The sequence below is a fragment of the Orbicella franksi genome, chromosome 3, assembly GCF_964199315.1.
Source record: "Orbicella franksi chromosome 3, jaOrbFran1.1, whole genome shotgun sequence".
Lineage (NCBI taxonomy): Eukaryota > Metazoa > Cnidaria > Anthozoa > Scleractinia > Merulinidae > Orbicella > Orbicella franksi.
In genome coordinates this window covers 29,487,914-29,515,078 of record NC_138147.1, presented here as the reverse complement: position 1 = coordinate 29,515,078, position 27,165 = coordinate 29,487,914, and the positions used below count along the sequence as shown (strand labels likewise).

The window sequence follows — 27,165 nt, the reverse complement described above, 5'->3', positions numbered from 1 at the left end:
AGTGGTAAGTGGAGTCAAAGGCTCGATCAAGAGATTATCAAGGTAAGGGACTGAATCCCCGAAATAGGTCCTCTACCCAAGGTAATCCCTCTTAAGTTAGTTTTAGACATGGTACCCAGTTCTTCCGAGGACGTAACTCGCGCGATGCGTGATCATGAACGGCCCAAGTGACTTTCTCGAAACTGGCGGGAAATTGGGTGAAAAGTCATTTTATGTGTTTTGATTTCCAAAAGACGTTTCTATAGCAGAGATGTTTTCTACAATCCCAACAGTCTTTTTGTTCCGCTGGGCTTTCGTTTGCTGTGTGCTCGTTTGGTTGTCCATTATTTTCCCATTTATTCGGTTTTAGGGAGTTTAAAAAGCAAACCACACCCACAACGGCAAGGCAACGAGTACAATGGCTGTGTAAGCTTGCGTTATAAGTCTTTGTTCATTTCTTTGCCGTTCAACTTGAAATGGTCAGATTCAGCATATTCGAGAAAACGTGAACTACGACGGCCAATTTTTAAAACGTCTTTTTCGAATTTTGCCGCTGTCTTATATATCCTGTTTGGGGTGTTTCTGACAGTGATAGACAATCTGAATGAATCTTAATTCTCGCGAGATTCGTTGGTTGAAGTCGTTTTCTAATCGACGCTGTCTCAGGCGTTGTTACCGTTGTTGCTTAAACTGCCTTTTACTGCTTAGGCGGCGGGCGTCTGTCTGCACTTTCTGCTTGTTCGGTTGCGTTGTGTTTGGAGGTTTGTTTAATTTGCTTTGTACTCTTTTGCATTTGATTTGTAGTTTTTACTTTTTATTTGTAGCCTAATTGTATTATATAGCGTATTTCATTCTTAGGATTTAAGATTTTGAGTTTTTAAAGGATTAGGATTTTAATTTTAGGATTTTAATTTTAAAGTATTGTAAAGCGCCATGGACAATTAGTGGAAAATGGCGCTATATAAATGTATATTTATTTTTATTTATTTTTATTTATTTATTTTGTCTACTCATTTCTCTGCCGTTTGTTCAGTTGTTTTTGTTTGTGCAGGGGACCGTCTCTCTTATTTAAACTCAAATTAAAGTTTCGAAATGTGTTAAAACATATAGCGAGAGGCGAAGCTCCTTTGCTTGTAATTAAAATGGTCAAAGAAGACGCCCCCACAGCGTTGGAGGTTTTCCTTCGCTTTGAGACGGAACGAAAACAAAGGAAGCGAAACATAAACAAATCCTCCACGAAAACATCCACGCAACGTGCGAGTAAATTCCGCGGAAGAACTGGGTACCATGTCTAAAAATAACTTAAGAGGGATTACCTTAGTTATAAGACCTATATGGGGGATTCACTCTCTTACCTTGATAATCTCTTGGCTCGACAGAATCGGAGTTGGAAGAATCAGAACGTTTTCATTCCTTCCGATTCCATTTATACTCCGTCGTTTATGATTCAGTGAAAACTAGAGTGTGGGAGTCGGAAGAACAAGCGTAAGAACAAACCAGTCACAAGACCTGGTATTCAGCATTGTGATTGGCTTATTCTTCCTCTTCTGCCTCCGACTCCGACAATGTAGTTTTCACTAGGTCATAAGCGACAAAGTCATAAGCAGAATTGGCGTTCTGCTTCCGACTCCGTCAGTTTGATTTTCACTAGAATGTATTGCTCTTCGTTTCTGATTACGACTGCAAATTCGACTCCGTCGCTGGCGAAAACCAGCCTTTAACGGTGAACTGATATCCTCGATTTGGTCGTTAGACCTGCTTGGTGTTGGCGTTTGTTGACGTCCAGTATGGGAAGAAAAACCCGCTGATGACGTTTATGACAATTTACAAATCATTTACTTCCAAAAGGTAAAAGGCTTATTCTTGCTGATATTTCAAAAGGCGTCAATGTTTTCTTTAGATATTACGATGTTGTCAATGGCGGCATACCAAAATATCAATGACATCTGTGATGGTTTTAATCTCGACCGTGACCAAATAACGTTAGTGAGACTCCTTGGGACCGGGAACTTTGGCCAGGTGTCCAAGGCAATCTACGGAGCTTCGCATTCGGAAGTTGCGGTAAAAAGCCTGAAAGGTAGCTATACATTTTGCTTTTTTCAGTTGGTGAGTCTTAATTTGATAATTATCAATAAGTCTAATTTTTTATTTCAAATTTCGGCTATTAACGGCATCCCCCCAGTATACTCAGTGCTCCAGCCAATACGTATTGTTTGCGTTGATTGCATTGAAGTGCACTTAGAATAGTTTTAGAGTAGCCGTAGGATAATTTTTGCTTTTTTCGGGATTATACTAAAGAAGTTAGTTGACAGATCAGTGGAAACAGGATTAGCTCTCCCTTTATCCAAATGTGCCGTTTACTCAAGCAGCAACCAACCCTCTTACTCATAAGAACTTTTTGCACGTGATCTAGACAATGCTTCACCGAAGGACTTACAAGACATGCTCAGTGAGCTAGACGTCATGAAATCTTTGCAGCCTCATCTTCATGTTGTTCGACTGATTGGTTGCTGCATTGAGAAAGGTACATTCATGCTAACCTCAGTTTGCTGTATGTTTTGTTTTTAATGTAAGCATTTCTTTGTTATTTCCCTTTCTAAAGGGAGGGTGCTACTACGTTTAGAGAAATATTGTTTGAATTACTGAAAGATGAATAAGTTGTGTTGGAAGGCTCATGGCCAATAGTATTTTACAAGAAATCCCTGAATGATGTGATTCTGATGTAACATTACGAGTATACTAGGCCTACCTAGAAAGTGATGTTTGTTTTATTACGTCGCCCACATGAATTCATAATATCACCACCGCTCTTTCATTAGATTATATAAAAAAGGTAAAGTCTGCATGCGAGCCAAGTGGCCCATCAGGCCGGAGCTTACCGCGGTTTCTGTAGCATGAAGCGACTAGGAGTATTTCTACTCCCCCCTGGATGGGATGCTAGTCCATCGCAGGGCTACCCCCAGCATTAAGTTCGCCGGTACCCATTTATACACCTGGGTGGGGAGAGGTACTGTGAGAATAAAGTGTCTTGCCCAAGAACCCAACACAATGTCCCCGGCCAGGGCTCGAACCCGGACCGATCGATCCGGAGACGAGCGCACTAACCATGAGGCCACCGCGCCTCCCCTTTATTAGATTGTGTTCATCATAAATTGTAGGATTATGTTTCACATTCTTATGTTATCGCCATGAGATTTCATCGCTGAATGAATTAGCAAACTTTAACTTCCAGGTGAGTGTCGTTTTAGTTTTGCATTGTTTACAATTCCAGAGCCGATGTTAATTGTTTTGGAGTATTTACCATACGGTGATTTACTGGGATACCTGCGCAAGAGCAGAGGACATGATGACACGTACAACACCGGGGAAAAAAGACCAAATTCAAGACTCACTGAAAAAGATCTACTATCTTTTGCTTGGATGATAGCTGATGGTATGAGCTATCTTGCAGCAATGAAGGTAAATCACTGATCAAACAGTATTATATGAACGATGAATTAGTCATTACGATTAACACAGTTTCCTTCCAATGATGATGTCGCGGCAGCCATATTGCTGCCCCAAAACAGTGAAACGGCGGCCATGTTGGTGTACCAAGCCAATCCTGTGAGAGTCCAACTCTTTTTCTTATGTAATCATTTTGTTTGGTTCCAATAAACTTGCATGGTCGTTGGCCATGCTAGTTAGAACGCTCTACAGAAGGAAACTTGAAATAATACAGTAAGCACCAGGATTCTAGCTAGAAAAGCAAACAACTGAACACGAAGCAACACTAGCAGAAAACATAGTTCACGGTATTGGAGAGATTTAGACAGAGAGGACTTCCGACATTTGATATTGTCAAGTACATTTTTTAAGTCAATAATTCTGCAACATACTGGGAAACTCATATTATTAGCAGATTATGACTCAAAATTAGGATCACATACACTTCGTTAATTTCAATATATTAATATCTTAAAATACTAGGATCAGTGTTGGAGTTAACAAGGCACGTGCATGATATTCAGGAGAAATGAGAAGCTGATCTTGAAATGGATTAATGTTGCTACGTGTTTCAGGTTGTTCATCGTGACTTGGCCGCCCGCAATGTATTAGTAGGTGAGAACAAAGTCTGCAAAATTTCCGACTTTGGATTGGCACGTGGTTTGAAGGAAGATGTTTACACGAGAAGAACTCAGGTGATTGCAAATATAAACTCAAAACTAAGGTCAGATGCAGCTAAATAATTTAATGAATCAATCAATATATGAATTGATCGACTTTACGATCAATTAATCAATTCCTTATAGTTCAGTTATTATTTCATTCCTTCCCTCAGGTTCCGTTGTTCGTTAGTTCGTTCTGTTGATTGTCGGTACCTCGTCATTTATTTATTTTGTTTGTTCTTTTGTTTTTTGTTTTTTTTTGTAAGGCGCGTCTCCCAGTTAAGTGGATGCCCCCAGAGGCACTTTTCTATGGTGAATCTACAACTATGAGTGACGTGTAAGTTCAAGCCTTGATTTAATAAAGCCGTCATATTTTACCAGCCCTCACGCTTCATTTATTATCTAATAACCAGTTAAACAACCTTACAAATTTCATCATGTGAAAGTTTTCTTGACCACACTTCATGAAAAAGAGCATAACCTTTGTAATGCGTCTATACTGAAAGGTTGAAGATGTTTTCGTCACTGTCTGCGTTATAAGAATGTTATAAGAAGTATTATAGAATGGCATACATAATTCCACCAACGTGTAATACTCTTTGTTTGTGGAAAATACATCCATAAAAATAAAGCATACTGTTAGCTACGTATATAATGTAACGAGCTCTAAAAGGAGCAGCGGTAATATCGATCAATGATGATGCAGAACACCGCATTGTGTTGAAAAGTGGGAAGACTTAAACTGAAATCACAAAATTTGTGCTTTACAGATGGTCCTACGGTATAGTAATGTGGGAAGTGTTTACTGTTGGTAAGTAAAATATTTGTCAGAAGGCCAGCAGCTTCGCTTCGCCGTTCACATCCTACCGTTTATGCAGTTTAAGTTGTCAGGGGATGCTTAAAAAAAACATAGCTTGATATATAGTATATTATTTTTGCTCTCTATACTTCAGTCTACTTTTAAGAGGAAAAGAATAATCTTGTATAACAAACTGATTCTTGACAAAGTAGATGAATAACTAAAAAGGATATTTGATTGTCTCGAATGATAATGCATCGCAACAAGCTAAGACAAGGTGAAAACACAACTAGACTGCTGTGATGAATGTTTGGTTACAGGTAAAATACCCTCCAGTGTAATTCGTGCATGATATCTCTGAACCACATTTACCGTTTTGATAGGAAAAGTGTTTCCCGCCGGAAGCGTCTAAGTAGGCAACATAAGGAAACTGTAAGGGTAAGAGAGCACAGTTGCCATCGAACGCTGACAGACGACCACCATTTTGCATTAGATCCATGCATACTAGTTAATTTGTTTACTCATGGATTCAAGCGAAACCATTTCATTTTGTTTTCCTTAAGTCTCAGACATTGATATTCTTGGGAAACAAAGTTAACTGCTTCCCTTGGGATGAGTCATTAAAGTGTGAAATGTTATCAAGTATGTTTTGATGTTTTAAGGTGAATCACCATATCCTGGTGTACCTTCTCGAAAAATGGCTGGCTTGTTGCAGACAGGATACCGAATGCCTAGACCAAGACACATCTCTGCTGAACTGTGAGTGGCTTCCATTGCATCTCACTGACTGAACTATAATTATGGGAAAACCAGGAAAAATGAAATGAAAATTGCAAACCAGCGTGTTCGAGTGTCACCATGCACATTCTACTTCATCTCCATCCTCAGTGTTTTATGCCCAAATGCGGTTGGCTCGCAAACCATTTGTCTGAGATTTCCAAATCCATCTAAAATTGTTTCAGTAGACTTTCCGAAATCAACCCAGAAATAGGTCGCAAATCCTTCTTAAGAGAGAGAGAGAACGAGAGAGAGGCAATGCAGTCGTAACAATACACTTTATGTTTTCTTCCACCTTCACAGCGGTCCGGGTTCCAAAATCCTTGAATCTGATTGGCTAATCGCGCGCGCTCCAGCGGTCCAGATTATCCTATGCAGACCCCGGTTACGGACCGCTCCGAAATTTCCCAAGTTTGGCAACGTTTCGAGCTTTTTGTTACACCATAAAACAGCGTATAATGTAAACATTCTACAAGGAGTCAAAGAAAGCAGTAAATATAGCCATTTTCGATTTTTCAATCCGTGCGTTTCTTTTTCATTAGCATCTATTTTTGTTACATAAGCGACATTTTCGGCCAAAAACTAACCTTTTTAAACGTACTATATCCCCACAATGTGTCACTTTTATTTAAAATCAGCCCTACGATCTCTGCAAACACTACCGGCTTTTTGTGCCCGAAATGTCAAACGCAGGCGTACGCCAGATTTGAACTCAACGATTTCAATTAGAATTAAATTGAACACAAAAGTTGCTTTCAAAGCAATACCGTAGAGAGAAAGTAAACACGTTATTTGCCGGCCTTGTTCGGTCCGTATTAGGGGTCATTGGTAAAAACCGTGCCCTTGGGCGCAGTTTTCTCCAATACTGACCTCCCGGCCGGCAAATAACGTATATACATAACTGCTTTACAGGTACTCCGTCATGACCGAGTGTTGGGAAGAAAAACCTCAAAAGAGACCACCGTTCCGATGGCTTTGCTCTGTGGTCAGAAGACTTCTGGACGACCACAAGGTTTGTAAAGTGCTTTAATATATGTCAGTGTAGCACACATAGCAGAAATGGACACTCACTGTTTAAGCTGTTGTCCTATTGAGCAATTTGTGTGGCTTTTATCCACAGTGTCTATAAACCTTTCCTTTTGGGGATTAAAAGAGGAGGGGATAAATATGAAGCATATCTACCAAGACAAAGTCGACCTAGATATTCGCTGCCAATTTTCACTGGGTCTGACTAGGTGACATGTTGCTACCAAATCACTAACAACGTACTTTAGTCTTAACGCACATCAATGTTAGGTGGTAAACAAACAAGAAGCTTCCTGAATCAGGAACAAAAATTCGACCACTCTATCCGAAACAGTTTGAAATAACTGACGAATTTCGGCCCAAAATGAAGCATTGGCAGTCAGAGAAGAACGATACAATTGTATCATCACTGGTGTTGACTCCCTTAACCGTTACACTGATCAGCAGAGACACATAAAGGTCCATGGTTTAATCTCTTTATCTATCTATTCTTTGATTTACAGACGTATGTGAATTTGGAAGTTTATGATGACAAGGACTATGTTAATTTTGATGTGGTGACGTAGAACGATTGACAAAGGATCGTGAATATATGGAGAAGGCACTTTCAAGTCATTTGACTGAAGAAATATAGTGTTGACAAGTTTCATTGAATTCAAAAAGTTTAATAACACCCATCAAGTCGATTGCTTAGAAAGCCCGGGCCTCATTAGCAATTCTTAAGTAACATGTATAGCTCTCCGACTAAATTGTTTGCTAGTTTTAAAATTCTCATCCGATCTGGCATGATAAACATTTGCTACTTCCTGGACAGAAGGCTCGATATATTGCATAATGCCTAAGCGGCACCTTTTCTGAGTGTGGATAACGCCATCCAACGGGTAAATCACTGGAGAAAGGTTGACGACACAAACTTTGCCATCCCAGCACTAAATACATAGCGATTTATCCAGTGGAGAGCATTATCCAAACTTTGACCAACCAGCTATCTTAAGTGCTGTAAAAGTTAGAAAATCCCGGAGACTCGTGGCTAATTTACCTGTTTATGATATAAAAAAGAATGCTATACTTAGTACATAACAAAACGTCGAATAGAAGACGTCGTTCGCGCGAGTGTCACACGAAGTACATTAGGCAGATCATGTAATAATAGCGGAGCTTCCGCGCGCCGGAGCCCCATACCTTAGAGAATTTAATTTGATGGCCCATCGAGCCGAGAAGGTTTGGTTGTCACATGCTTGTCCGTACAACGTCTGTACGTGCGCCACTTGCTCTGTGCGCGCGCGAGTTTTGGAAGGTCCTTTATATTACCTCTTTTGGCCTAAAAAGGGGAAAAAAAAAGTCCACACACTGTTTAACAGGTACCGATGAGGAACATCAGGGGTTAGAGAGACATAAAAAACCTTGCCTTGTGAAGATCAACTCGAGAATGTTCGCTTGTTTAGTATGTTTAGTAAACACTGTGGAAAAATGGTTTATAATTATTCGTTGATCTATCGAAAGATTAGCTCATTACAGTCTTCACAACGTTGGCGTTTGTTGAAAGTTTCTTCCCCGGGCGATTCACGCAGACTGAGGCCGATTGCGGTGAGCGACTTTTTGTTGTAGAAACTGCCGTCGTGTTTTCTAAAACTGGTCACGTTTGCTTACGACTCTCACCAGCTGCGTGAAAAGCAGTTATCTACTTATTTTAAAATCCCTTCTAAATGCATTTCTTTGCATATTTTTTATGGAGAGTTCCTCATTTTGTTTCTTCAATTCCTTCGGTATGGTGAAATGCTTACTGGTAAATTTCTGGTAATTTGATAATCATATAGGACAGATAAAGCTATGACTGCAATGCTGTCGGCAAAAAATTAATATTGAAATTACGCCTTAGCGTGAATAATTAACTTGAACACCGCACGTCTTTGAAATTTTGCATGTTTTCCGGCTTCTAAATTCATTTCTTGGCTTTATCTCGAATAATAATCAATAATAGTATATACCACACAAGTAAATAGTGCTTTTCGGGCGCTCTGATTGGTTAACTCGGAGGTGATTAGCAAGTACTATTCACCTGCGAGCAGCCGGCGCGAGAGATTTTAGAATTTACGACCGCTTGTCAGACATAAAATAACGTTTTGGTCCGCTAATTATACTAAAACAATTATTCACCTCAGCGTCGGTGTCGGTGTCACCTCAGTGTCGATTTACCTCGCCGCTTCGCGACTCGGTAAATATCCACCACTATTGACCTCCACTTCGGTGAATAATTGTTAATTAAACGAATTTCTTTAAAATTCTTTTATTCGGCGATTTTTTGTTGAGAAATTAATGCTTTTTAAAGGAGGAGGTCAATCCAAAAAAACGTATATTTTTTTTGTCAACACTAATAAAAATCTTGCACCAACTTTAGCAACTCACCAAAGTTTCAGCCTCTAAAGTGCAGGTTTTTCTTATGAAATTCGTCTCCAAAGAAGCCCAAAATTCGAACATCGTTGCCGCCATTTTGAACAGTGCTCAGCAGCCAGGCCGCGTTTTCGTGACGTCAATCCGTCCAAGAGATTTTTTTCTAAATGGCCTCGAATGAGCCTTTTAACTACCACTCTGGGTTATGGCTGTTCTTGGCTAAATCTCTATGTTATGCTCACTCATGCTATATACATCTATATTGCTTTTATTAATCATAAAAGCATTGTAGGAGGCGGGTAGGATAACGTGTTCAAAAGATTTCTAGAAAAAAGGCAGAGATATTTTTGATATATTTAGAATTAGCATTCTATTTTGGGCTTCGAACGAAATCTTTATATTGGTTGTATGAAATTACTACGGAAAATTTTAGACCTAGTAAAAAATAGCAACTTTGTTATAGCTCACGTGTCGTTTGTTTTCAACTCTCTCGTTACTCTCACCCTCAGTGAATAATGAAGATACCCTGATTGTCCTCACTGATCAGTTCCTGACATGAATGTTTAATTACATTCCGCTTAGTCAGTGTCGATCCTTCCCCACAAATCTCTTGTTAACCATGTTTTCATGGTTACATGACATTTTCTACTAAATTGGAGGCTTAAACCCTTAAAAAAAGTTTGCGTTCAGTTGGTGGGCCTCGGAACGAAATCAAACATTTACTGCACACGCAAGCAGGCAAATTATGAAGTTTAAAACCCAACAATGAAGGACTCTGTTTTTACTTCACTTCCGTCAATGACAAATAAACGGGTTCATAGTGTCCGCTATATACCAAGTGTCAGTGGTGGATTTCGTTTCAATTTGTTTGTATTTTTTCCCGAGTCATATTTACTCATATGTTGACGGGAGTTTAACATGTAATCCTTAGTTAGGTTGAACTTTTTGACGGCACATTTGAATGTTTCACTCTTTGTCGTCAATGAAAGTTAAGTCTTACACAAATGTTGATGAAGGAGACTCAGTGAGAGTCAACGCTCTGGAACACCTCTTTTCCAGCGCCATGTTTTTCTAAGCTCTAACCAGTTTTTTTGACCGCTGCGCGCTCTGTATTAAAACACTGTGAAAACTACAGCAGTAACATCTTTTTGCCTTGTCAACTAGGAAACGCAGGAAACCCTTGCGCGTTCTCCTTCGTTAACTGACGTAAACAGTAACACGCAAATCTTTGAGACAGCTTTGTTTTAGAACAATATCTGCTGACTATTTGTCCGTGCACATCAAAGTCACGCCATAAAAAACTTCAGCCTGCAGAACAGGCGGATTAGCGGGGCAGAGAGCGAAACGCGATATACGAGCGCGGAGCGCGACCACGAGCGTGACCACGCGCGCGAAGCGCGCGCGACGATTCGCGCTGGTAGTCGCGCTCTGCGCTCGGGTATCGCGTTTCGCTCTCTGTCCCGCTAATCCGCCTGTTCTGCAGGATTTTTTCCGTCTCGCGCTCCGCGCTCGCGTATCGCGGTTCGCTCTCTGCCCCGCTAACCGGCCTGTTCTGCAGGTTAGCAAAACTTTTGCTCAGTCTACCGCTATAAGGTTTCCCAAACATTGACTAACACAGGACACATTTTCAAACTAAAACCGCGACACTGGTGGTTACTATGTTGTCACACAAACTGATCTTTCAGTCTTGACAATGACATCATTCTTTGTCAAATTATAAGTATTTGATATCTGCATACTTATTGCATATCTTATTGCATATCTACTTAGTTCGCGCAGACCGGGTCAACCGTAGAAGCAATGCAGTCTCTACCCTATGTTCGTGTTGTCTAACCTTAGGCTACTCTTTCAAAGATTCTTTCGATGAATCAAGACTGTTTGTCGATCACGAACTGGTAAGTACATAACTTGTAACGGTTTGCATGCATTCCGTGAGTGATAACGTAAGCTAAAGAGTTGACATTTGCGAAATGTTTATTATTGGTTTGCTGCATGCAAATCGCTTTCAGTCGAGTGTAATCTTTGTCAAAACATACCATCAGACTTGCAGTGCGTGGGAACTGATGTGCCTTCTCACATCCAAATGATCATCTTTTGGCTTCTAGTAGCTGACTAGTAAATCGATGAATTAATGCCGTGCAATAACAGAAAATACTGCTCCACAACACTGTTCGTTACCATACCGAAGTTATAGCCCGCTCAGTCAATTTCAGCTTTGGAGGGCTTTTGCCTTTTGAGTAAAACTGTGAGATCTTACAGAGTCAGTCCCTAAAATAAATCTGGAACATGAAACAGAGTTCTGATATCGTTGCTTAGTGTCCGTTTATGCCCGCGTCAGAACGAATGTTAATACCGTATAACAATCGGCGTCGACAAAATCTGGACCGGACCGGACCAGATCACGAATCGGACCACGGATCGGATCGCGGATCGGATCACGGACCGGATCACAGAAAAAATACTGAAAAAAAAAATGAAAAAATTCAAATTCAAGATTCAAAATTTTGCTGGGCAAATTACGCTAGAGTGACTACTGTGAGCAGAACGTTTTATTTAATTCAGGTGTGATATTCCTTTAAGTTATCTGCAATAATAATATCAAAGGTAAACTGCCATAAAACGAGTCAGCATGGTCATAATAAGACGAACGTATAAATCGAAGGACAAAAAACTAAAAACACACTAAACAAATTAAACTCCTGATGGTGTCGAACAATTTCTGTTTTCGGAATAAGTCTATACTTTTATAAGATGTTAGTTTGGAATACAATATTTCCCACTGGAGTAAAACGAAATAAACCACTTGTATTTCAAAGAAATATAGCTGTTTTGCAAAAAAATCTAGGAATCGTTTTCACGTTTAGAGACATAACATCGATCGTCTGAACGATAACGCAACCCGAGAATAAACAACATTTTAGGAGTTACGCCACGATATTTAGAGTCATTTTTAGGGTCGCAAAGAGTTACCTTTAAATAGAATAAAACCTGTGTTCTAAGATGGAAAAACACTTAAGAGGCAAGAATAAATCAAAACGGAGTGACGATCTAAGGATGGCAAAGATTAGCAAGGATTGCAAACGACGAACTTCAAAAACTAGGCTAGTTTCTTCAAGATGCGCAAACCGTGACGTAGCTGCTTTGAAGCAAACTGTAACGCCAACTATAACGCTCGCATAGGACACGAAAATGTAGCCGAGAATTAGCTACTGTTACTAACAATTTCAAAAAAGAGCATGGGAGGTTCACGCAAGCTTCGAGCCAGCTAACGTTCAGAGGATATAACTTGCACCTTCGCTGTTCGCACAAAATATAACTACATCTGCTGTTCATTACAATTTACATTCGTCATAAATTAGGTGCTTATGTGGCTCTTTAAATGACCTCTTGTCATTCTCTGTAATTAACATGTCATTACTTGCGTCAAATTCGGGATTCGTGGCGGCAATGCATGCAGCACGTAGGTGTAATGCGTGGGCCTGAAATGAACTTGTAGTTTCCCGTCCTTCACAAATGACTTATACTCATTAGTAGACTCAATTACATCATTTGGCGGATCAGGAATTTCGCCTGGGACTCGAATGATCCATTCGCAGCCGTAGCACTTAAAGGCCATAGTGTCCTTTAGCCATTTAAGTTTACACTTACGGGTTGCGGAGCTCTTCGGCTCTTCTTTCAACGGGACCTGCGCTCCATCATTTAACGTATTTTAATTCTTCACTTTGATTTTTTATTCATTATTATCTTATAAACCATTTGAATTTTTTTTTTAAACTTTTCTTTTATGTGATCCGATCCGCGATCCGATCCGCGATCCGATCCGCGATCCGATCCGCGATCCGATCCGCGATCCGATCCGCGATCTGATCCGCGATCCGGTCCGTGATCCGATCCGTGATCCCGTCCGGACCAAGTCAGATTTTGTCGACGCCGTATAACAATGGCACTAAAGTGAAGTTAATTTGTTTCATTTGCAAATATATTTGGCCGTTCACAAATGTTTGTCTATTACAATATTCGCTCCTTTCCTAGCGATATTGATAAAGCTGATATAAGACTGGAATGAAATTTCAGTTCAGCTTAAATTCGGCGACAATTCATCATCTATCAAACAGTTACCACATTCAGCAATGATTTTTCACTTTTGTTTAGGCGACGATGCTTGCATTACGTCATTTAATTTATCATGGCGGAAATAAATTTTTGTTCAGCTTAAATTTCGGCGACAGTTCTTCATACAGTAAAACCTGTATTAATGACCCCATATTAAGCGGACACCCTCTATTAAGTAGGCACCAGCTTAAGTCTCAAAATTTTCCTCCCTCCCTGCATTCAGCGGACACCACGGTTAAGCGGAAGCGGACACCAATATTGAAGCCATTTTGTTGCACAAAACCTGCAATAAGCGGACACTTCAAGAGCTTTTTACTTTAAAGGTCCAGCTGAGACTCTTTTAACATTGTTCAGCGATGTCGTTTTAAAGCTAAGTGATTATTCCAGATTGATACATTGACTGACTGGACATTCTCCTTTGAGCAGTGTTTGATCTTATAGTGTGTTACACTGTGTTACAAAAGATTTAAGAATTAACTATTATTGTAAAACATATTAGAACCTGTTTTGAACGGATCCCTGTATTAAGCGGACACTAGTGAGGGCCCCAAGGGTTCCTCTAAATACAGGTTTCACTGTATGTCAGTTACCACATTCAGCAATGACTTTTCACCGCGAAAACTTAGCTTGCATTATGCCAGTAAATTTACCATGACGGAAATAGCTTGAATTGTTAAATAGCTGGGGTTTGGGTGATTCTAATGCGCACTCTTATTGGTTGATTTATGGTCACGCGGCAACAGCTAACATCGAGATTCTCGGGAAGACAAAATCTTGCTGTTTCCTTCGGGATCAGTAATTAAGTTTATAGTACAGTACGTTAAATGCTACAAAATGTAAGGTACAATAAACTACAGATCTAATGGGCCTTATCGCGGTTTTCGACGCCATCTTGACGGATAGGGAAAGCTGGCAGAAATTACAGTGTTTCACTGTATGGGTATCCGATGGCAAATAACTTTGTCCAAAATTGAACTTTACGCAATTTGTGAATCGTAACGTTAAAATACCAGGTAGAAGATTGTATTCACCAAGTTTGAAGGATGTAGCTTGGCTAGAAAACGCTTAGTTGATTATTTTAATTTTCCATACATTTGTCTGTATTCTTTTTTTTCCCGCAAAACGCGTTTACCCAACCAAATTATTTACAGACGAGTGCCCGTCCCAGGGGAATACCTGTATGGTTAGTACTCGTCCGTGAAAACTTTCCTGTAAACAAGCGGGCTTAGAGAAAAAAATTGAACAACGCAATTTGCCTGTTGCGAAAAAATATTTGAAGGATAATAACCACAATAACCTCCATTTGGCGCGAAAATATGCTCAGATATTTTTCCTTGGACATCAGCTGTTTCGAGAAGCCAACAGTTTTCCAAGAGCAAGCCTATTGTTGACAGAAATAGTTTAGATATATTTGCAATTTCTGATCTTTGTTGTTATTCCAGACAGCTACTCCGGGAAATTTGACTCGTCGAGGCCGGGAATGTGTTGGAGTAATGAGAAGAATAAGATGAAGACACGTTTATCACGTCTTCTATTCACATTCGAAGCATTTAATCTTTCAAAAATAAAAATGTAAATATATACAAACTGTGTAAAAGCTGTAAACGCGGTAGTTCTGAATATATCTCGCTCGTCGAACCTCGTCAGTCGTCCGCCATATTGAAAATATCAATTTTGTGGCAATAGCTGCCAAACTAAATTTTTTATTTCCTCTTACTTATAAGTTATGACTGATCAGCATGCAGAAGTTTTGGACCGCAGTTTTGATCACCTTGACGTTTGTAGCATTGGCGTCATCAGTTCAACTGATACTAGAAAACACAGACGACGAACACAATTGGAGTTGGATTAGTAAGCCGCCTGCACCATCAGGGGTAAGTTTAAACGCTAACCTTTAACATGATGACGAACTTTAATTTAAACCAGTCCTTTCCCAAGGCAAATAGCGTGTCGCCCACTGTTCCACGAGGCGCTCAGTTATTAACCGTCCGATGAATAGCCTTGGCGGTTTAAGCAATTTTTTAAGCAATTTGAGCGCGAGCAAATTGCTTAAAAACCACCAAGCTACGTTGGCTATCCGATGAACGGTTCAGTTAGCTTGTGTACATCCGTCTCCTCCCCTCCAAAAAATCGGGGAGATTTTTTTGAGGGGAGGGTGCGGATGTACACAAGCTACAGCTCAGTGGAAACACAGTATTTGGGTTTTACTGCATAAACAAATCCCGGGGGGGGGGGGGGTGAACTCCCATATAAAAAGGATGGGAGTGCTCGTCGTTCATTTTAATAAAGAAGGTTTGACACCTCTTAGGTTGTTAAGCCTCAAAAGCAGGAGCTTTCGTAGTACTTTTTCCCACACTGCTGATGACATGCAAGTAATCCCCATCGAAAAAATATTTTCCAACCGAGACTCTATCCGTAAGGCCAGGAAGCTTTTTTAATACAAAAAGGCAGAACAATTGATCCCGATGGTCTGAACATCCGCGAAGAAACGTATTAATTGTTTCCTTTTTTTATGTTAGTTCATTATTTTATTTTACCATATTCTTGTTTTTAATTCACACTGTCAATTAGTTCTGTACGTAATTCCGGTATTATGAAAATATGCTACATAAACACACGTCTTAATGTAATATTCTCACGTACCTGAAGAAGGCTGGTTTGGCTTGGTTTGGCCAGCCGAAATATAGTACATCTTCAAAAAAATCATCCTCCTTTGTGTCCGGTTTTTCCTTTTATATTCTACTTTTTAGGGTATGCAACCGCCTTTAGAGTATGGAACACTGACTTTTTTCTTCAAGAAAAAAGTCAGTGTCAGTGAATGTGTTGTTTACATGTAAGAATTTGTACCACTTAGGGATGAAAAAAATTCCAAGCCACGCCCACAAAACAGGATCTTGGTAGCGCTCGTTTTAAAATTTCCTTCAAGCATCCCCGTCCTTTTTGTATTGGAGTTCCCCCGGGAGACAAATAGCATAACCAGTATTTGATTCTGAGTTTTAATGACCGATTGATTGTTTGTTTATTTGTTACTGATTCTCTATTTTCCAGTGGGATAAACGGACTAACCCTACACGATATACAGCTTGTAACTCACAACAGTCAAACAAATGGCTGTTGAGTGGTCAAATCACAGTCGGAAAAGCAAACAGGATCGATATTACTGTCACTTACCGAATCACAAGTTGTCCTCAGTGCGTAAATGTTTTTGACTTGTACGTAAACCAGTCAGACCAGTTTATTGAAGAATTAACTGAATATCCTGACCCTCTCATTGACACAACAGCGTATGAAAGAGTGGCAGAAATTAAACAGGCTATCGATTCGAGAAATTCCGAAACAATAAACGTCCTTGTTAAAGGACAATATACTATATTAGGATTCCATAATTATGGAGCCTGTAGTACTCTGTTCTCTGTTAAAGTGACTTATAACATTTGTCCTGGTGAAACACTCAGAAGCAATTTGGTGTCACTACCAAGGACTGTAGCGCCAGCGAATGATTCTGATACCATTCGAGTGAAAGGAAACTGTATCAAAGATGCTGTTCAAGTACCTGGCAGTTTGTACGTTCACTGTGAAAGTAATGGCGAGTGGAACACCACTGAACTTGAAGGAAGATGTATTTGTAAAGAAGATATGGAGAATAATGGAGGGATATGCGAAGGTAATGTTGCTGCATTTACGATTTAAACTCGATTAACTTGAAAATGTACATGAGATTGACTGTTGCGGTCACATACATTACCTTTTATTGTCGTGGATGGCTTTTTTGTTTCCCCTTTCCTTTTAGGAATATTGAAGCAACACCCCTCGTTGAGCTCAGTCTCTTTTTAGGAAGAACCACAGAAACCAGCGTGTTCTATTTCGCTCTATTTAAAACGCAGTGAAAACACTGTGGAACTTGTAACTGCATGGTAGCAATCACTGAAAGGTTCCTAGGTGAATAAGTGCAATGCTGTACAATAAATATTATTTCCCTTTCTGCTGTTCTTATCTCAGTTGGTGCATTCCTGTTTTAGCTTGTCCAAATGGAAAATACAATGACCAGACGGGCCTTATTTGTACGGGTAAGAAATGCTACAAAATTAAGTTGAGATACATTTTGAATGGACTCAAATCTCAGAAATCTAGAACTCATGACAATGTTAACATCAATTCACACATTAATTGTGCCTTCACTTTCAACATGAATAATGTTTAAATTTCGACAGAATTATTACCTCACAACCTTCAGAATGCATCTGGGATTGTCCGTAATTTGGAATTTAGGAGATCAGTTGACCTATTGTATGAATAATATTCATTAAATGTATTTAGGCATCAGCTCTTTCGCGTGTTAATTTTAAGATGCCTCGCTAGTATCCTGAAATACTAATTAATAAAACCGTTGATATTTGCTGCTTTTAGTTCTTCCAACCGTCCCGAGAAACATTAGCGTTGCATTCGTTAACCAAAGTGCAGTGGAGTTAAGATGGCTGCCGCCTGCAATAACCGGTGACCGAACTCATGTGTACTATGACGTCGACTGTCGTAAGCCATGTGACAATGACGACGACAACGAGTGTGTTGATGAAGAGTGTGGAAATGATGTCACTTACTTACCATATAAGGAAGATTTAGACACGGCAGAGATGATGATAACAAACCTCTCGCCATTTGTGAATTACGCTTTTAACATCTGCGCTAAAAACAGAGTGAGTGAAGTGGCGAAACGAAGACATGGAGTTGAAGGAAACTACGCAGTAATCTTCGTAGGGACTAATGGATCAAGTAAGTTTTTGATTTTTATAATATGTGCACTATACTGTCACATTAATTAATATTATTTATTGCCCTACCTATACATAGATCTCACTCAGATAAGACGGCTTTAGATTTTCATTAATTTAATTTGCTTTGCTTTGAACCCGAAAGTTTCCCAAGTGAAAGAACTGTTTTAAAAGATATACTAGAGGTCGGTTTCACTGCAAGGGTATGCAACATTATAGCATCACGGCAAATGTGATAATGTGACGTGAAAGAGTTATAATATAGATTAAAACTGTTCCCCTCGACTCGCCCATATTTGAAATCGGCGTTTACGTGGGATCTGGCGTTTAATTTAGTAAATAGCGTACGCTTGGTTATATTAAAATAGCAACTCAATGGACGACTCCTTATATTGAGAGGACTATTGAGATTTATTGTTCTGCTCTCGACCAGTCGGAAGAAGGTAAATATGTTGAGTGTGATAAAATTGCTGTGCTCAAGGTTTTAGAGATCACGCTTGGAAGTTGATGTTCTTAATTGGTTTATTTTATATAACATAGTTCCTGGTAAACCCGAAGTATCGGTTGAACAACCGGAAGAAGCCGTTGTTGTGTCATGGACGTTACCAGCGAAGAATGGCGTCGTTAAAAATTATCACGTGACATACATAAAAGAGGATGATTCTTCAGATATCAAGTCAAGAACTACACAGGAAACTGAATTGCAGTTTGACAATCTAATGGCGGGAAAAACTTATGAATTCCAGGTAGGTACAATTTGAATTCGTGGTTTGGGTAAGCAGTTTACCGCGTCAGCAATTAAGAGCTATTTTGGAGTTTAATACTAGGGAAGCGAGCAGACAAACAAACAAACAAACAAACAAACAAACAAACAAAAGACAAAAAATAAAATCCGTAAAAGTTCTAAACAAGGCGCTTTGGTCTTTTTTCCTCAGGTATTTGCAGTGAACAACATCGGTAAAGGACCTACTGGAGCGAAGACTTTTACACTAAGAGCTGGTTAGTTTGTTAAATTGTTAAGTTAAGATTAACATAATATGTTCCTGCTCTTTCAAGTAAATGATTTTACGTTTATCATTTCCCTTCTAGTCTTGTGAAAACTAGCACAGAAATGAATCACCTGAAGTAAAAATCTTTACAAAAGCTGTGGGTATTTCACTTCACCGTAAACAGGAACAGGAAAAGAAAGCTTTTTCAAAGCTTAAGGTCGCCATAGACTTTGATTTCAGCTCGAGTTATAAGCTGACTGGTTGATATATCTTTCATCTCACGACTGATTAGCACTGAATAAATGTCTGTAATTTCTGGCTGGTACCGCAGATGGATAGAAGGCGTTGAAGTTAATTGCATTCGGTACCGGAGGTGGAGCACTGGCGTTACTAATTCTTTCTTTACCATTGATTTTTCTTCTCAATTTTGTCTGTTGCGTATATTTCAAGGTTACCACTAGCACCAAATTATTATCTATGTAAATACTTGTCTTCTTTTGAAATTTGAACTGCTACAACAGCTCCAGCAACTGAAGGTAATTGACACAGCTTTGAGTAACAGGAATACGCGATAAAAAATGTAGCAGGTACTGTTTGATATGATCATTAATGATTCACGAAAAAAGGGCAAAAGAAGTCGGTGCATTAATAAAAAGACTTGTGGTATATCTCTTCCTTACAGCAGACTCCAAGACTGCAATGTACCTAAACATTATTTACGGATTTGTCGGACTTGTTGGGTTATTGATAGTTTTGATCGTTTCTTTCACCTGCTGCAAAATCTTCAAAAGGTAGGTTGCTAATAACTATAAGCAAAGGTTTGGTAACACATAAGCATGGAAAAATCAATGATGGAATCGAATGACATTTCGGATATCATAATAAAAATTACAATTTCATCGATTGTGATTGGTTCAAAAAACTCCTATTTACCACTAATTCATTTGCCAAGTTGTTATCGGACAGTTTGTTATTGGACAGTTTGTTATCGGACAATTCAATAAGCCAATCACATTCAAAGTTGTAGTTTAAACCAACCAGTCACATTAAAAGTTGTAGTTACGTGCGTACGTGCGCGCGCTTGCTTTTGTATTTTTGGCGCCTAATTTCCGGTAGGAGGCGCGGTGGCCTTAGAATGTTTACATCTCCTTTGTAGGTATGTTAATACAAATTTTTCTTTCTTTCATAACTTGGCTATTCTTTTTTTTCTCGGAAATTGTAATTCTTATGATTAATTGGTAATAAGACTTCGTGTCGTCCAATTCGGTCTGTAATCGTACTCTTGATAAACAAATCGGACTCCCGCTGCCCGGTCGTACGATTTTGTCATCACTCTTATGACAACCCAGACCGAATTGAACTCCACTCAGTGCTATAATCATTACTTTTCGCTGATTATAACATTCTTATGTGTTAGTGGAGATAAAGCATTCTTTAGTGAAGCAGTTTTCAACCCAGTGTCGTAAAACCAAACCAAAGTAATCACTCTAGCCAATCACAAAGGACACAGAATTCGAAAATGCACTGAACCAATAAAAACTCGAAGTAAGACGCGGGAAAACGTGTGCGAACGAATGACGATTGGTTTCGGTTTTACTTCTCATTGAATGAAAAAGTTGCACCAGTCTTTTAGGTCCATTGCGTAGCGTAGTAAGTGCAAAAGCAATTATGCTTTTTGACACTCAAACAGAAACCGTTCTAGTAACTGTTTTGTCACCTTCAATGTGACGTTTTACCTACATGATGCTGACATTAGTCTTTGTCAATATACTAGATAGCAGGTTTTCATAATGGATGATCATTTTGAGCTACTTCTTTCGTCAGTCACTTGTAATTAAAATAAAATGCTGGATACTGACTGTATGTAACTTTCGTTTCTTACTTGAATGAAACAGGAGGCGCCGTCAAGAGAAAGTAAAACAAAACAAATTGCCAGTAACAACTGGATCAGGAGTCAGAGTGTACGATGGTAAGACTCCATCTTAGCGGATGCACTATTGAACGTAATGTAGGGAGCAAATAACTAGTTTACTTCGTTATCAGCATTCTCCATGTGTGACTTCATTAGATCAATTTACTGAAAATGTGCTGGATAGTATCTCTGAAATATTTCCTTTTCCGTTTCCGGAGTGTTACAGAAATATTAAATTAAGATTCAGCCATGATAAATTGGCTGGTTTTCAGTAGCGTCAGAGTCGTAAGAGAGTACGACCTAGTAAAAATCGAAAATCGGAGTGGTAAGCGGAGCCAAAAGCTCGACCAACACCTTGATAATCTCTTGGCTCGACAGAATCGGAGTCGGAAGAGTCAGAACGTTTCCATTTCTTCCGATTCCGTTTACGACTCCGTCGCTTATGATTCAGTGAAAACTAGAGTGTGGGTGTCGGGAGCAGAAGCGTAAGAACAAACCAGTCACAAGACCTGGTATTCAGCACTGTGACTGGCTTATTCTTCCGCTTCTGCTTCCGACTCCGACATTGTAGTTTTCACTAGGTCATAAGCGACAAAGTCATAAGCAGAATTGGTGTTCTGCTTCCAACTCCATCACTTTGATTTTCACTAGACCGTATTGCTCTTCGTTTCTGATTACGACTCCAAATTCGACTCCGTCGCTAGTGAAAACCAGCCTTTTACGGTGAGCTGATATCCTCTATTTTAGTCGTTAGACCTGCTTGGTGTTGGCGTTTGTTGACGTTCAGTATGGGAAGAAAAACCCGCTGGTTGACGTTTATGACAACTTACAAATCATTTACTTCCAAAAGGAAAAAAGGCTTATTCTTGCTGATATTTCAAAAGGCTTCGATGTTTTCTTTAGATATTACGATGTTGTCAATGGCTGCATACCAAAATGTCGATGACATCTGTGATGGTTTTAATCTCGACCGTGACCAAATAACGTTAGTGAGACTCCTTGGGACCGGGAACTTTGGCCAGGTGTCCAAGGCAATCTACGGAGCTTCGCATTCGGAAGTTGCAGTAAAAAGCCTGAAAGGTGGCTATACATTCTGCTTTTTTCAGTTGATGAGTCTTAATTTGATAATTATCAATAAGTCTAATTTTTTATTTCAAATTTCAGCTATTAACGGCATCCCCGCAGTATACTCAGTGCTCCAGCCAATACGTATTGATTGCGTTGATGGCATTGAAGTGTACTTAGAATAGTTTTGGAGTAGCCGTAGGATAATTTTTGGTTTTTTTCGGGATTATACTAAAGAAGTTAGTTGACAGATCAGTGGAAACAGGATTTGTTCTCCCTTGATCCGAATGTTCCGTTGACTCAAGCAACAACCGACCCTCTTTCTCATGAGAACTTTTTACACGTGATCTAGACAATGCTTCACCGAAGGACTTACGAGACATGCTCAGTGAACTAGACGTCATGAAATCTTTGCAGCCTCATCCTCATGTTGTTCGACTGATTGGTTGCTGCATTGAGAAAGGTACATTCATGCTAATCTCAGTTTGTTGTATGTTTTCTTTCTTTTAATGCAAGCATTTCTTCTTGTTATTTTTCTTTCTAAAGAGAGGGTGCTACTGTGTTTAGAGAAATATTGTTTGAATTACTGTTTGCCGGAAGATGAATAACTTGTGTTGCAAGGCTCATAGCCAATAGTATTTTACAAGACATCCCTGAATGACGTCATTTTGATGTAACATTACGAGTATACTAGGCCTATCTAGAAAGTGATGTTTGTTTTATTACGTCGCCTACATGAATTCATAATAACACCACCGCTCTGTCACTAGATTATCATCATCATAAATTGTAGGATTTGTTTCACAATCTTAAGTTATCGCCATGAGATTTCATCGGTGAATTAATTAGCAAACTTTCACGTCCAGGTGAGTGTCGTTTTAGTTTTGTATTGTTTTACCATTCCAGAGCCGATGTTGCTTGTTTTGGAGTATTTACCATGCGGTGATTTACTGGGATACCTGCGCAAGAGCAGAGGACATGAGGACACGTACAACACCGGGGAGAAAAGACCAAGTTCCAGGCTCACTGAAAAAGATCTGTTATCTTTTGCTTGGATGATAGCAGATGGTATGAACTATCTGGCAACAATGAAGGTACACCGCTTATCTAATAGTATAAACGATCAAGTAGTCATTTCAAGTTTCCTTCCAATAGAGTGTTTTCACATGACGTCACTGCAGCCATATTGGTATCCCCAAATAATGAAACGGCGGCCATGTTTTGGTGAACCAAACTTATCCTGTGGGAGTTTTACTCTTCTCTTATGTAGTCACTTTCTTTTGTTCTAATAAATTTGCATAATCGTTGGCCACGCTAGTAAAAACTCTCTACAGAAGGAACCGTGAAATAATACAATATTTTACCAGTAGTCTAACTTGAACAGCAAAAACAAACACGAAGCAACCCTAGCAGATAGCATAGTTAACATTGGAGAGATTTAGACAGAGAGGACGTCCGACATTTGATGTTGTCAGTACACTTTTTTGGTCAATAAGTCTGCAAGCATACTCGGAAACTCACATTATTATCAGATTATGGATCAATATTAGGATCACATGCAGTTCGCTTATTTCAGCATATAAATATGGTTACAATACTAGGATCAGTGTTGGCGTTAACAAGGCACGTGCCTGATCGATATTCAGGAGAAATGGGTAGCTGACCTTGAAAGAGATTCATGTTGCTCTGTGTTTCAGGTTGTTCACCGTGACTTGGCCGCCCGCAATGTATTAGTAGGTGAGAACAAAGTCTGCAAAATTTCCGACTTTGGATTGGCGCGTGGTCTGGAGAAAGATGTTTACACGAGACGAACTCAGGTGATTGCAAAAATAAACCGCTCAAAACTAAGCTCAGATGCAGCTAAATAATTCAATCAATCAATCAATCAATTGATTGACTTTACGATCAATTGACCAATTCCTTATAGTTCAGTTATTATTTCATTCCTTCCCTCAGTTTCCGTTTTTCGTTCGTTCGTTCTGTTGATCGTCGATACCTTGTTATATATTTTGTTTGTTCTTTTGTTTGTTTTTGTCTGTTTTTTTTTTTTTAAAGGCGCGTCTCCCAGTTAAGTGGATGCCCCCAGAGGCACTTTTCTATGGTGAATCTACAACTATGAGTGACGTGTAAGTTCAAGCCTTGATTTAATAAAGCCGTCATGTTTTACCAGCCCTCGTGCTTCATTTATTATCTAATAACCAGTCAAACAACCTTACAAATTTCATCATGTGAAAGGGGATCATAACGAAAGGTTGAAGATGTTTTCGTCACTGTCTGCGTTATAAGAATGTTATAAGAAGTGTTATAGAATGGCATACATAATTCCACCAACCCGTAACACTCTTTGTTTGCGGAAAATACATCCATGAAAATAAAGCATATTGTTAGCTACGTATGTAATGTAACGAACTCTAAAAAGAGCAGCCGTAATGTCGATCAATGATGATGCAGAACACCGCATTATGTTGAAAAGTGGGAAGACTTAAACTGAAATCACAAAATTTGTGCTTTACAGATGGTCCTACGGTATAGTAATGTGGGAGGTGTTTACTGTTGGTAAGTAAAATATTTGTCAGAAGGCCAGTAAACACAGCTTCGCCGTTCACATCCTTTCGTTTATGCAGTTTAAATTTTCAGGGGATGCTAAAAAAACCCATAGCTTTATATATAGTATATTATTTTTGCTCTCAATAATCTTGTATAGTAAACTGATTCTTGACAAAATAGATGAATAACTAAAAAGGATATTTGAATTGTCTCGAATGATAATGCATCGTAACAAGCTTAAACAAAGTGAAAACACAACTAGACTGCTGTGATGAAAGGTTGGTTACAGGTAAAATACCCTCCAGAGTAATTCGTGCATGATATCTCTGAACCACATTAACCGTTTTGATAGGAAAAATGTTTCCCGCCAAAAGCGTCTAAGTTGGTAACAAAAGGGCACTGTAAGGGTAAGAGAGCACTGTTGCCAGCGAATGCTGACTGACGACCACCATTTTGTATTAGACCCTAAGTCTCAAACATTGATATTCTTGGGAAACAAAGTTAACTGCTTCCCTTGTGATGAGTCATTAAAGTGTGAAATGTCATCAAGTATGTTTTAATGTTTTAAGGTGAATCACCATATCCTGGTGTACCTTCTCGACAAGTGGCTGGCTTGTTGCAGACAGGATACCGAATGCCTAGACCAAGACACATCTCTGCTGAACTGTGAGTGGTTTCCATTGCATCTCACTGACTGAACTATAATTATGGGAAAACCAGGAAAAATGAAATGAAAACTGCAAACTAGCGTGTTGAAGTCTTACCATGCACATTCTACACCATCTCCATCCTCAGTGTTTTATGTCCAAATGTGGTTGGCTCTCAAACCATTTGTTTGAGATTTCCAAATCCATCTAAAATTGTTTCAGTAGGCTTTCCGAAATCAACACAGAAATAGGTCGAAAATCCTTCTTAAGAGAACGAGAGAGAGGCAATGCAGTCGTAAAAATGCACTTTATTTTTTCTTCCAGCTTCAGAGCGGTCCGGGTTCCAAAATCCTTGAATCTGATTGGCTAATCGCGCGCGCTCCGGCGGTTTGGATTATCCTATGCGGACCCCGGTTACGGACCGCTGCGAAATTCCCAAGTCTGACAACGTTTCGAGCTTTTTGCTACAACATAAAACAGCGTACAATGTAAACATTCGACAAAGAGTCAAAGAAAGCAGCAAATAAAGCCGTTTTCGATTTTTAAAGCCGTGCGTTTCTTTTTCATAAGCATCAATTTTTGTCACTAACCTTGTTAAACGTACTATTTCCCTAAACTGTGTCACTTTAATTTAAAACAGCCCTACAAACTCTGCAAACACTACCGGCTTTTTGGGCCCGAAATGTTCAACGCAGGCGTGCGCCAGATTTGAACTCAACGATTTTAATTACAGTGGAACCCCGTTAATACTACCACCTTCGAGCCATGGAAGATTGGTCGTATTAACGAGGTGGTCGTATTAAAGGGGTTGTTTAAATAATAAGATGACTGTCGGAGCTTATTTTCGGACCAGAATAAAGTGGCCGTAATAACGAGATGGTCGTATTAACGGGGTGGTCGTAAGGCGGGGTTCCACTGTAAAATTGAATACAAAAGTTGCTTTCAAAGCAATACCGTAGAGAGAAAATAAACACTTTGTTTGCCGGCCTTGTTCGGTCCGTATTGGTAAAAACCATGCCCTCGGGCGCATATTTTCCCAATACGGACCGAACAAGGCCGGCAGATAACGTATATTCATAACTGCTTTACAGTTACTCCATCATGACCGAGTGTTGGGAAGAAAAACCTCAAAAGAGACCAACGTTCCGATGGCTTTGCTCTGCGGTCAGAAGACTTCTGGATGACCACAAGGTTTGTAAGGTGTCTTAATATTTGTCAGTGTAGCACACACAGTAGAAATGGACACTCCGACACTGTCTAAGTTGTTGTCCTATTGAGCAATTTGTGTGGCTTTTATCCACCGTGTCTATAAACCTTTCCTTTCGGGGAGTAAGAGAGGAGGGTGTAAATATGAAGCATATCTACCAAGAAAAAGTCGAGCTAGATATTCGCGGCCAATTTTCACTGGACCTGAGGTGACATGTTGCTACCAAATCACAAACAACGTACTTTAGTCTTGAAGCGGCCTGTCAAAAACAACGTTTGCGTGCCCATTTGCACATCAATGTTAGGTGATAAACGAATAAGAAGCTTCGGCCTGAATCAGGAACAAAAATTCGACCACTCTATCCGAAACAGTTTGAAATAACTGACGGATTTCGGCCCAAAATGAAGTATTGGCAGTCAGAGAAGAACGATACAATTGTATCATCACTGGTTTTGACTCCCTTAACCGTTACACTGATCAGCAGAGACACATAAAGGTCGAAGGTCTAATCTCTTTATCTATCTATTCTTTGATTTGCAGACATATGTGAATTTGGAAGTTTATGATGACAAGGATTATGTTAATTTTGACGTGGTGACGTAGAACGATTGACGGAGGATCGTGAATATATGGAGAAGACACGTCATTTGATTGAAGAAATATAGTGTTGACAAGTTTCATTTTATTCAAAAGTTTAGTAACACCCATCAAATCGATTGCTAAGGAAACCCCATCAGCAATTCTTAAGTAACGTGTATAGCTTTTCGACTACAGATTGTTTGCAAGTTTTAAAATT

At 39.4% G+C, this 27,165-nt stretch overlaps 2 protein-coding genes across 5 annotated transcripts in view; both read left to right on the top strand.

Annotated features, from left to right (window-relative positions):
• LOC145481839 (ephrin type-A receptor 7-like) overlaps positions 1 to 27,165 on the top strand; it is a 52,163-nt gene that overhangs the window by 23,809 nt on the left and 1,189 nt on the right. Inside the window, exons 3-19 of one of the 4 annotated variants that reach the window (XM_081460390.1) lie at positions 14,958 to 15,107; positions 16,282 to 16,897; positions 17,253 to 17,300; positions 17,641 to 18,003; positions 18,543 to 18,748; positions 18,938 to 19,001; positions 19,677 to 19,782; positions 20,887 to 20,960; positions 21,807 to 21,983; positions 22,321 to 22,431; positions 22,875 to 23,062; positions 23,666 to 23,785; positions 24,024 to 24,094; positions 24,484 to 24,524; positions 25,085 to 25,181; positions 26,254 to 26,353; positions 26,910 to 27,165. The exon at positions 26,910 to 27,165 is cut by the window's right edge and continues 1,189 nt beyond it. In XM_081460390.1, coding sequence (XP_081316516.1) covers positions 14,973 to 15,107; positions 16,282 to 16,897; positions 17,253 to 17,300; positions 17,641 to 18,003; positions 18,543 to 18,748; positions 18,938 to 19,001; positions 19,677 to 19,782; positions 20,887 to 20,960; positions 21,807 to 21,983; positions 22,321 to 22,431; positions 22,875 to 23,062; positions 23,666 to 23,785; positions 24,024 to 24,094; positions 24,484 to 24,524; positions 25,085 to 25,181; positions 26,254 to 26,353; positions 26,910 to 26,972 — 2,580 coding nt within the window. In that variant the 5' untranslated portion in view covers positions 14,958 to 14,972 and the 3' untranslated portion in view covers positions 26,973 to 27,165. Of the gene's footprint in view, positions 1 to 1,879; positions 2,057 to 2,392; positions 2,504 to 3,250; positions 3,439 to 4,040; positions 4,161 to 4,393; positions 4,465 to 4,897; positions 4,939 to 5,588; positions 5,686 to 6,615; positions 6,716 to 7,232; positions 10,892 to 14,957; positions 15,108 to 16,281; positions 16,898 to 17,252; positions 17,301 to 17,640; positions 18,004 to 18,542; positions 18,749 to 18,937; positions 19,002 to 19,673; positions 19,783 to 20,886; positions 20,961 to 21,806; positions 21,984 to 22,320; positions 22,432 to 22,874; positions 23,063 to 23,665; positions 23,786 to 24,023; positions 24,095 to 24,483; positions 24,525 to 25,084; positions 25,182 to 26,253; positions 26,354 to 26,909 lie in introns of those variants that run through there. The other 3 variants (XM_081460388.1, XM_081460389.1, XM_081460391.1) reach the window with 3 other exon arrangements.
• Positions 10,986 to 27,165, top strand: part of LOC145481834 (ephrin type-B receptor 1-B-like) — a 58,873-nt gene continuing 42,693 nt past the window's right edge. Inside the window, exon 1 of the mRNA XM_081460380.1 lies at positions 10,986 to 11,015. The gene's annotated coding sequence lies outside the window, so the exon portion shown is untranslated. The remainder of the gene's footprint in view (positions 11,016 to 27,165) is intronic.